At 50.8% G+C, this 10,884-nt stretch overlaps 1 protein-coding gene across 1 annotated transcript; it reads right to left on the bottom strand.

The window, feature by feature from the left end:
- Window positions 1-6,299: 6,299 nt before the first annotated feature.
- Window positions 6,300-9,898, bottom strand: LOC144167578 (uncharacterized). The gene is made up of 2 exons (XM_077696799.1): window positions 9,369-9,898; window positions 6,300-6,610 (listed from the first exon to the last, which is right to left on the bottom strand). The coding sequence occupies exons 1-2, from the start codon at window positions 9,700-9,702 to the stop codon at window positions 6,438-6,440; spliced, it is 507 nt and encodes a 168-aa protein (XP_077552925.1). The 5' UTR covers window positions 9,703-9,898; the 3' UTR covers window positions 6,300-6,437.
- Between the last annotated feature and the right edge of the window lie 986 nt (window positions 9,899-10,884).

Below are 10,884 nucleotides of genomic sequence, written 5' to 3'. Positions count from 1 at the left end.
CGGGTTATTTTTGAACGGAATGTGACGTCAGGATTCGATAAACCCTTCGGGATTTCTTGGCAGGATTCCTTCGCTACGCGAGCAAGACGCGCACTCAAGCATTCGCGCTAAAGAACAAATAAAAATAAATGAACGAAGACGTTCATGAATGGGCCGGGCCGCATGCGCCCCATGGGTGACGTGTTTGAGATCCCTGATCTAGAGCAACTTGTATTTTGACTTGTCCATTTAAGCTGTGCCTCGAAGCGTGGAACATGATAGCGTTATCGTATACCCGCCGACGAGGAAGACTGTAGTCCACCCGGCACAGATATAAAGCACAGCATGCATCCCACTTGTATAAAGAGCGAGGGCGCGATACGGAGCATTACACCCTAACGCTGACGTCATCGTACCCCGTAGCGTCGCCCGCGAGCGGTGAGAACTTTCCGGATGCGAGCAGGCGCCCAATTACGGTCCCGGGTGCTTCAGTGAGCACCGCAAGGTGGCGCGACGGGATTTCTCGCCCACGCCGATGTTTCTGACGCTGCTTAACTTGTCTCGCAACACACTGGTCTACTACAGCACTACCAATTTTTAATCCTGAAAAAAATAAATGGGTGATGGTTTCGAACGGCTCCTGCCAGTGAATGTTTTTAATCACACAGAAACCACCACTTATGATGGTTGGTGTTTTATGGCGCAAGGCCAACGAGGGCAAAGAGCGCCAAAGAAGTTAATGAGTTTTCATCAGACCGTAAGTACTAAAACATGTAACTAAAAGTAAAGGTGATGCAAAACAAAAGACAATGGAGATGGGTGGCGTATAGGGCCAGGGTGATTACACATGATATGACAAGAGCTGCAGAAAGTTTACCTCAGCTAAAAACTTAAAAACACGTTGACTAGAAAACATTGGTTCGTCGGCTAAAAAGTATGATGGGTGCAAAGGAATGTGTCGTCTGTATAATTCAGGGAAATGTTTGTGTCGTGTTGTGTCAAGTGCCTTGCATGTGATTAGTATGTGGACTACGGATAGGCCCTTTCCACACCTGCTACACGTGGGTCCCGAAGTTCCAGTGAGCAGGTGGGAGTGCGTAACATGTGTGTGGCCTATCCGCAGCCTAGCCAGGGCGACTTCAGTGTATCTGTTGTGTGAGTCAGTTACGTAGCGTCCCAGTTGTGGTTTTATTATGTGTAGTTTGTTGTCTGTTTGTTGACTCCAGCGTAATTGCCATGTGTTACGAAGCTGTCGTCTGATGAGTGTCTTTAGGTCGGTGTAAGGTACTGTTGTTATGTCAACTGTGGTCATGAGAGCAGCAGCACCAGCCATTTGATCAGCAGTCTCATTGCCAGGGATCCCACAGTGACCTGGTACCCAGCATATAGTTATTTGAAGATTTGAGGCATATGCAGTCATTAGTACCTTGAAAAGAACATTGATCACATAGTTTTTAGATGTCTTTCCTGATGACAGTGCCTGTACAACGCTTAGAGAATCTGTGTAGACGATGGACTTTGGAATTTTATGTTCGAGGGTGTGGTTTGAAACGAGTAAAATGCCATAGGCTTCTGCCGTGTAAATACTGCTATGAGAATTCATTGTTTTAGTAACGGTAAAATTTGGTCCGTGCGCTGCACAAGATACACTAAAACCATTTTTCGACGCGTCGCTATAGAATTCTGCGCACCTGTACTTGTCCTGCAGGAACAAGAATTAAGTGCTGCAGAATTGCACTCCTGGGTACCCTATTTTTTTCTACTAATGTGAATGATAGGTCGCATGATATAGGATGTAGATGCCATGGTGGAATTAAATTATGGATGGGTGTCTTGTGCGTGTCTGAAAGAGGGACCGTGAGTGCAGAAGCCTCCTCCCTTACTCTGAGAGAGAAAGGTAAGGAAATGGATGGCCTGTTTAAAAAGTGTTGCAAGTTTGATGTATTGTTCATGACGGAATTAAAAGGATGGTCGGTAAGGGACACAATCTTAGATGCATACAGCAGGTCAACATACTCCCGCTGATGCCCTAGACACCACTTGTCGCACTCGACATAAAGGCTTTCGACAGGGCTAGTGCGAAAAGCGCCGCTTGAGAGGCGAAGGCCAAGATGCAGCACTGGGTCGAGCATTCTCAGTGCGGTCTTTGTCGCCGACCCATACACGACACTGCCGTAGTCGAGCCGGGACCCCACCAACGCTGTGTACAGGCGCAGCAGGAGTTGTTTGTCGGCCCCATAAGATTGATGCGAGAGAACCTTAAGAATATTCATTGCCTTTAGGCATTTACATTTGAGCTGTTTGACATGAGGAATGAATGTAAGTTTTTCATCGAATAAAATGCCTAAAAACTTGTGCTCCTTGTTCACAGGAATTGGCACATTCGCAAGAGTGATGTCTGGGTCCGGGTGGACTCCACGCTTCCTGGAGAATACAACACAAGAGCTCTTTCCGGGATTAATTTTAAAACCATTCTTGTCTGCCCAGCCGGCAAGCTTCTTGACGCCGAGCTGGACTTGACGTTCGCAGATGGACATATTACATGATTTAAAAGATATCTGCACGTCATCTACATACATGGAGTAAGAAATTGTAGGCGGCAGTGCCTTCCCAAGGGAGTTCATTTTTACTATGAAGAGAGTGCAGCTTAGAACTCCGCCTTGCGGCACGCCATTTTCTTGCACGTGTACCTTTGACAGTGCAGAACCAACTCTGACGCGAAAGGTTCTCTCCGACAAATAGCTAGCAAGGGTGTTAAACATATTACCAGAAACACCGAATGACTTCAGGTCAGTAAGGATCCCATAACGCCAAGCGGTGTCATAGGCCTTTTCTATGTCGAAAAACACAGTTAAACAGAACTGTTTATGCACGAAGGCATCCTTAATATACGACTCTAGTGCCACAAGTTGATCATTCGTGGATCGCCCTGCCCTGAAGCCTGCCTGGCAGCTCTCGAGAAGGCCGTTATACTCCAAAAAGTACACGAGCCTCCGGTTTATCATCTTCTCGAGAAGCTTGCACAGGCAGCTGGTCAGGGCAATGGGTCGATAGCTAGCGGGAGAAGAAGGGTCCTTCCCTTCTTTCAAGAATGCTACAACTATGGCATCCCTCCAAGACTTTGGAATGTGCCCCGAAAGCCATATCTTGTTGAAAAGGTGAAGAAGTGTTACAAGAGTGTCTGTGTGTAAGTTCTGTATCATTGTATAATTATTGTTGTCTGGGCCTGGAGCTGAGGGTTTACACGTGTTCAGAGCAGCCCTCAGCTCATGTAGTGAAAACAGGGAGTTGTACGAAGTCTGTGATTTGTTGTTGTCGTGTGGGGACTTCTTTTCACAAGAGGCTTTATGTTTCAGGAAAGTGTTCGTGTAGTGTGCTGAACTGGACACGTGTTGGAAGTGTTGTGCGAGTGTGTCAGCCTGGTCTTCCAGAGTGTCCCCTGTTGTACTGACCAGGGGCAGGCTGTGTGTCTGTTGTCCTTTGAGTTTGCGTATACGTGTCCATACTTTCCGTGTGTCTGTGTAGGAGTTTATTGATGTTATGAATGTACGCCAACTCTCTCGTTTTGCCTCACGGCGCACACGTTTTCCTAACGCCTTGGCCCGTTTGAACAAGAGGAGGTTTCCCGACGTGGGGTACCGACGAAGGATACCCCACGCCTTGTTCTGGGCCTCTCGCGCCCGCCTACAGTCCTCATTCCACCACGGCCTCCGCTGGTTGCGCGGGGCACCAGAGACGTGGGGAATGGACTTTTCGGCGGCGTCGAGAATGTGCGCCGTGAGGAGTTGGGTAGCTTCTTCAACGTGTAGGTGTCCTATGGATGTGTGGTGTAGTTTGGATGTCTCTGTAAATGTATTCCAGTTAGCTCGTGCTTCATTGAACCTATTATGGGAAGATGAACTGCTTGGGCCTTTATCTATATATGTAAGTGAGGTGGGGAAGTGGTCACTGCCATATGGGTCAGTTCCCACACCCCACTCGAGAAGAGGAAAGAGAACTGCGGAGCCAATCGCCAAGTCAAGACATGAGTATGTGTTGTGTCCTATGTTATGGTATGTAGGCTGTTTACTGTTGAAAAGGCATGCTCCTGAAGATGTAAGGAATTTCTCTATGAGGCGACCTCGGGCATCCGTGCGAGAAGAGCCCCAAAGAGTGTTGTGAGCATTAAGGTCGCCTGTCAGGATGTATGGTTCGGGCAGCTGGTCAACCAGCGCCTCGAAGTCAGAGCTTAAAAGTGAAACATCAGGAGGAATGTATATGGAGCATACCGTTATCAACCTATTAAATATTATCGTTCGAATTGCCACAGCCTACAGGATAGGGTTCAAGGTGACAGGGTGACATGCTAAGTATTTGCGGGCGATTATGGCCACACCGCCAGAAGAGTGTGTGCAGCCAACCCTGTCCTTTCTGTATACCAGGTTCAAGAAATCTGTATTCAAGAAATTTGTGTTCTTGGAATTCAGGTGTGTTTCCTGAACACACATTACACTTGGCTGATTAGCATGCAGAATCTCATAGACGTCGTCAAGATTATTTAGAAGGCCTCTGCAGTTCCATTGAACGATATTTTCTCTTCCCATTATTATGTATTAGAGCTACTGGAGTGTGACTATTTATGTAGGGTCTTTCGGGGCTTGGACTCTTGGACGGGGTTTCTTTACCTCCTCTGGAGGTTTAGATGGAGGGACCCGTTCCTTCCGCTGCGAAGCAGACAGGAAGGGTCCCACATCCAAGTCATCATCTGATTTGGAAGGGGTACCCGGCGTACCGGACCCCCCGGACCTGGCACCCTTTGCGGTGCCCTTCGTTTTGGCCGCGACCGCCGAGGGCGTCAGGAGCGCCCCGGGTGGCACAGGCGGTGCGGCGGAGGTGGGAACTGCTGCGGTTTCCTCCAGCTCCATCTCCTCCGGGCCCTCGCATGTGCTTCGGGCCGGTGGAGAGGAGGAAACAGAGGGTGCAGCAGCATCGCGGATCCCCAACGGACGTGGATGCCACCACAGCCGCTGCTGACTTAGCAGGCGGTGCGGTGGCGGGTTGGGCCGCCAGAGGCAACCCATGGGGGGGCGGGGGCGGGACCAAGTCCGACTCGCGGTACTGGGTCCCCGCCGAAACCAGACGCCGCTCCGCCCCCCGGCGAGCTGCGTCGGCGTACCTTCCCAGAGGGAAGGAGGCGAACCTCTTCCGTGCCTCTGGGAAGGTGATGTTTTCGTTGACTTTCAAGGCAATGATCTGTTTCTCTTGTTTGAACTTTTCACAGCTCCTAGAATAGGCAGCGTGTGGTCCCTGGCAGTTGGCACAGGTGAAGTTCTCGGATTTACAATTGTCAGTTTGATGATCATGTGCTGCACATTTTGCGCACGTCAATTTACCACGACAAGACGTTGTGCCGTGCCCAAACCGCTGGCACTTGAAACAGCGGCGTGGGTTTGGCACATAGGGTCGGATTGGACATCTCAAGAAACCTGCATTGACCGACTCAGGAAGGCTAGAGCGGTCAAGTGTCAAGATTATGTGCTTAGTTGGAATTATTTCATCATTTCGGCGTATTCGCCTCACTGCTGTCACGCCCTGATCTCGGAGGCCCTCGAGCAGATCTGCTTCAGTCTCATTCATTAGATCCCGATCAGAGATCACGCCCTGGCAGCTATTGAGACTGCGATGGGGCGTGATCTTGATGTTGACATCTACCATGCGTGTTTGCTTGAGGAGGTTAGACGATTGCTGTTTGTTTTCTACTTCTATCAAAACTTCTCCCGTTGTGAGTTTCTTAGCCTTGTAGGACTTTCCCACAAGGCTTTCAAGATACTTGGAGATTAGAAAGACGAACTGCGAAGTGATTGGTTTTGTCTTATCAAGAGATTCCATGATCAGAAAGCGCGAAAAATTATCGGGCTTTGGGAGAGAGATCGATTGCAAAGGAGGAAAAGATACTTCGGTGCGGCCCCTTTTCGGGGGCCGATCACGTCTGGGGGGGGGTTTGGAAAATGCCATATGATACATTGAAAAGCAGGGAGGCGGGGGTACTTTCTCCTTTGACCTTACCCTGGTAGTCAAAGAGGTCCCGGAGCTCCCTGCCTGGTAGACAGGCAGGGAGCCCATCGGCCGGAGCTTGACCAAGGCTCCGACGGCCAGCGTTCATGGTTTCTAACCCTCCACCTATAAACACATTGCCACGGTTGGATCCAGCGTATGTTTGGGGGCTCGGGGTCCGCGGTATCGCCAGTACCGTCACCAAGATTGCTCAAGGTGCCCCGTGCGGGGAGAAACCACCACTTACATCACCGATGATTCTCCCTGTCGTCGGGGTTTGTATACCGTACATCATATATACAATAAGCTTTTTTCCAATCACAGGCCGTCGACAAAACCTGCAGGTAATTATAACGAAGATATACGTCTCACGAAACAAAAACGTTAACTCGTGCGCCCAGTTCACAGAATAAGAGGGGCGCCCATCAAAGATCCTTGAAGAGCATATCCACGATGTCCTGTAAGGGGAGGCGGTCGTCCACGCCTCCGTTCTGGCGGCCGAGCTCGTCCAGCACCTGGTCAGCCTCCTCGGCGCTCAGCTTCTCGCCCACGGTGGTCAGCAGCCAGCGCACGTCGCGGACGCTCACCAGCCCGCTTCCTGCACACGGTAAAAAAGGCGAGATTAGTTGGAATCCATTTCTCACGTGCCCTTCAGCCATAGTAATCCTGTGGAGAACGTCTTGAAAGACTCGAAAGGAGGACACTACCCACTCCTCACGCGGTGCACTAAACACCCACGATGCACAGAAGAATGCGAGCAAACACATTCCCACGCAACTCGAGGCTGGCGCTTATGTTCCCTGCAGACAGGTGGAGTGACAACTGTTTTAAATGCAACAAAAAAGCCACCCTTTTCCACACCGTATGAAACTGGCCAGTTATATGGCGAACAGAGAACAATACACCTCACTCACTAGAAACATGAAAGGCGACTCTAGCCAGCGAGGACAGGGCCTGGGCACAAGTTCCTGGGGCCCTGGAAAGGGGGCTCAACCCAAGTTTCTCCCTGCAATCCCTTCCACCAACATCAATAAAGTTTCACGGAACTAACACATGCGACGTGACACTAACGTGCTCCTCTGCCCTAAGATTGCCCTTCCGCCCATCGTTCGTTGCCAGTGATAAGACTCTCTTATGAGCAAGGTGCCGCCGACCATACCGCCTCGAAAACGGCTATGGAGAAAAAAAACTGTGGTTGATTCCTCTGTCACAGTAATCGGTAAAACACGAAAAAGAAATGTACAGCGAAATCTGCGGCTGAGCATTATTTGCGGGGTGGCGGCTGTCTTGTGGGTGTGCTTGGTGAGCGACGTCCTGCTGGCGGATCGCTTCGGCAAAGGTATACTGGCGTCATTTCCGTGACGGATATGACGTTAGTAATATCGTGGTGTATACCGGCATAAAACACTTTCGTGTTAAAATACAAAACCCGAAAACAAACAACCCTAAGTATAACATACTCTTAAGTACTGAAGGTTGCTTCCCCGCATAAAGACCCTGTGTGCAGGGGTGCACCCTTTACAGGCCACTTGCATCGTTGAACTGGAGTCAGTTCCGTGACGAATATGACGTCATTGAAATCTTTGTCTATCCGGGGATAAAACACTTTCGTGTTAAAAATGCGACCATGCACTCCGCATAGATGGTGCGGAGCTGTGGAGCGGAGCGGAACCAGCGGAGCGGAACCAGCGTAGCTGTGGTGTGCGGCCGGTGTCTCACGTATGACGCGTGGCGTATACCCTTTTCGAAGTAACGTGCGACCGCTGTTAGCCATTTTGATGCTGCTCTTCCTGCACCGGCCGCGCCTGCCCGCGGTTGTCGTTTGAGCTAAAGGCCCTCCATCACGACCACGGACGAGAAGAGTATGGAGGGGATTTAGTTTGAGCTGCGATAGAGGCCTTTTCGCTCTCTTCGGAGCGCCGTTATGCGAGTGTGTAGGTATGGCGTCTATAAACCCGTTACATCTAAACCCTCTTCAACCTGGCGCCTACGTACACGGTACCGCCGGATTTTCCTTCCGCCCAGCTATACAAAGCTTCGCCGTGAAAGAACGTCCGCACAAGCTTTCTGCGCTCGGTCGCTGGAGGAGTCGCGCCGAGACAATTGTGCGCAGCATTTCCACATCGAGGTACAACAGGCGTACAGCTAGAGAAACAGAAAAGCGCTTAAAGATTCGGATCATAGTAGACGGGCCAAATTTTACGGCTGCAGATTTGTATACAATGGTCGGGTTTATCGCCTGACTTACCCAAGGCCTGTAAGCTGAATTCCAGCAGGTTGTGCTAAAACTAAGCGTGGCACAAAATAAAAAAAAATGGCGGAGTATATCCAATGCGCATGCGCAATGCAATTCATCCACGATAACACGCGCTCCCTGCGCCGGAAGATATAGAAACAGCATTTGTGTCAGCTCAAATAGACGGCCGCGTGGTAGAATCGTACGGGGCAGAAATTGTGCCTGCATCGGTGTTTTTCGAGACTTTCGCTCAGTTTCCCGGTCATCACGTTTGACAAGTGAGAGTCGCCGCTGCTCTTTTTGCTGTGGAACACTGTGTTGCAATGTTATTTCAGCAAACAGATACTTTTTACAAAGGTGCTAGAACAAGAACTGAAGGCAGTGCAGTACGTACTAATAGTCCTGGCGGGGACAGAGACTAGACAGGCTCGTAAAATTGCCACGACTCCTCCTCTAGCACGTCCCCCCTTGATGCCCATCCCGCGAAGGCTTTTCCTGCCAACGTGTACTGCCCGGCTGCAGTATCGCTTGCCAACAGGCCCAATACGTATTACTTGTCTTGGGAGTGTTGTAAGCCCCATAAACAGGGAACGCCACATCGACCGAAGTCCTGCGTCATCGTATACGATGCCTGGCCGGCCCGACCGATTGCATTTTCGGCCGGTGAGCAGGCGGTACAGTCCACTCGCCTCGCCTTCGCCAACAAACCTGGGCTGAATTGATTTGATTTATTGATAGGTTTAACACACCTATCGACCCGGAGCCCTGCACTACGGCGCACCTAGGCGATGAGGTGCGCCGTAGTGCAGGGCTCCGGATTAATTTTGACCACTTTAGGATCTTTAACGTGCGCCGAAATCTCGAACACACGGGTGCTTTCGCGCTTCGCCTCCAGCAGAAAATCGGCCGGGAATCGAACCCGCGTCCTTCGGCTCAGCAGCGCAACGCCTTGCCACTGAGCTACCGTGGCGGGTAAACCTGCAGAAGAATTCCACCGCTCGCAGCCAGACCACCTCTTCTTCCGTTTACCCCGACATTTCCCATCTAGGAAGTGATGATAGGAGTTCGGAATAAGCGTGCTAACGACAATATCGGGGCCCAAAAATTAATGCGCACTTACCAGTGGGGTCGAGTATCTCGAGCGCCCTGCGGGTGTCTTCCATTTTGGCGTTCGCCCGGGCCCGCGCGTTGAGCATGTGGCCCAACTCGACCTTGGCCAGCACCGACAGGAAGCCGACGTAGTCGACGGCCGTGCGACCCGTGGACTCCTCGAGCTCCTCACGGACCTCGTCCATCTCGGCTTCAGTCACCGCCAAGCCTAGCGCGCGCACGGCCGTCTTGAGCTCTTCGAAGCTCAGCTCCAGGTCGCAGTCGCGGTCCATCATGGCGAACACCTCGCGCATCAGGGCGTCGTCGCCGGAGCTGTACTGCTGCGATGTTGGCTGCGCGGTCATCTTGATGGGTCGACGAATGTGGGCGCCCCGTGCGATCCGCGACGACTGATCACGAAGCGAACACTTGCCGCTGTTTGCTTTTGGAAGCTGTTCGCGCCAAGACGCTGAATGCCAGGAGTCAGCTGCACGCAGTTTTATTGAGAACGCCGCCCATGCGACGCCCCGCGCAAGCCAGAAAAAAGTGTGGCATACTTGCACGCGTGATAACTACGGGAAGGACAAGACACAGATACAGATAACAATACAACGCATATTAGCGAACCATGCGAACCTTGAGATCACAATTGTCAAAACAAAACACAAAAAACAGTCTAAAGGACGTGGCAGCTGTACTCAGATAATAAATGATTCGCTGCGTCCTCTCGGTGTGCAGCAGCTTTATACTAAAAACTAGATCGAGGCTCAAAATGTTCATTTAAAAGTTGGCAGTTTATCACAGGATGGGATTTCATGCACAGCTATTAGCGGCTTTTGCTGATATCGGCGAAACTGTTCGTAAGGCCGCTAAATGCTGAGTCCCAGGCGGTTTTGGCGCCATTTGTAAACATGCGTGTGAATAAATGAATTGAGATTGTACTTAAGACGTTTGCAATACGCCTGTCGTGATGACATGTCAATTTGTTTAGGACGTGTTTACAGAAAGATTATTCAGGCGCGCTTGACGCAATTCTGGACACATCTTAAGCAGGTTCGCTTTAATACACAGTACACGCACTTCTACATGGCCAAGGCATCCCCGAACCGGGCTCCGTCGCCTCCGTCATGTACTGGTAGCGCGGTGGCGAGCGGCAAACAGAAGAAGCTGCCTTGGTGATGACGACAAAAAGTTGGAGGAAAAATTAACTGATCTACTGCATAGCGGGAGATGATCACCGGCAATACAGGTACATCACCCTTCCGGGAGAGCTCACAGCATGGCTCGAACAGGGCGACAGCGGGATCCGATGCTGTCAATAGAATGCGTTCTGCGCACGGAGGAATCGCGTTTTTATCTCCGAAGCGCTAGTGGTCAAACAGCTTCGCTAGTGCCTTTCACGTGGCACCAAAATACTACAGACACACACTCCTTCCCAGATTCGTGAGGGCCAGCCGGCGCTCGTTCAGTCTGAGAAATGGGGGAGCGGATAACTCGGCGAGCGCTGTCCGCTGGCAGTAAAATTTTGGTCTGTCTGTATATCTGTC

Source organism: Haemaphysalis longicornis, unplaced genomic scaffold (assembly GCF_048455015.1).
Source record: "Haemaphysalis longicornis isolate Haplotype H1 unplaced genomic scaffold, Haemaphysalis longicornis Haplotype H1 scaffold_2, whole genome shotgun sequence".
Lineage (NCBI taxonomy): Eukaryota > Metazoa > Arthropoda > Arachnida > Ixodida > Ixodidae > Haemaphysalis > Haemaphysalis longicornis.
The sequence above is the reverse complement of the archived record's forward strand: the minus strand, read 5'-3'. Positions and strand labels throughout refer to the sequence as shown.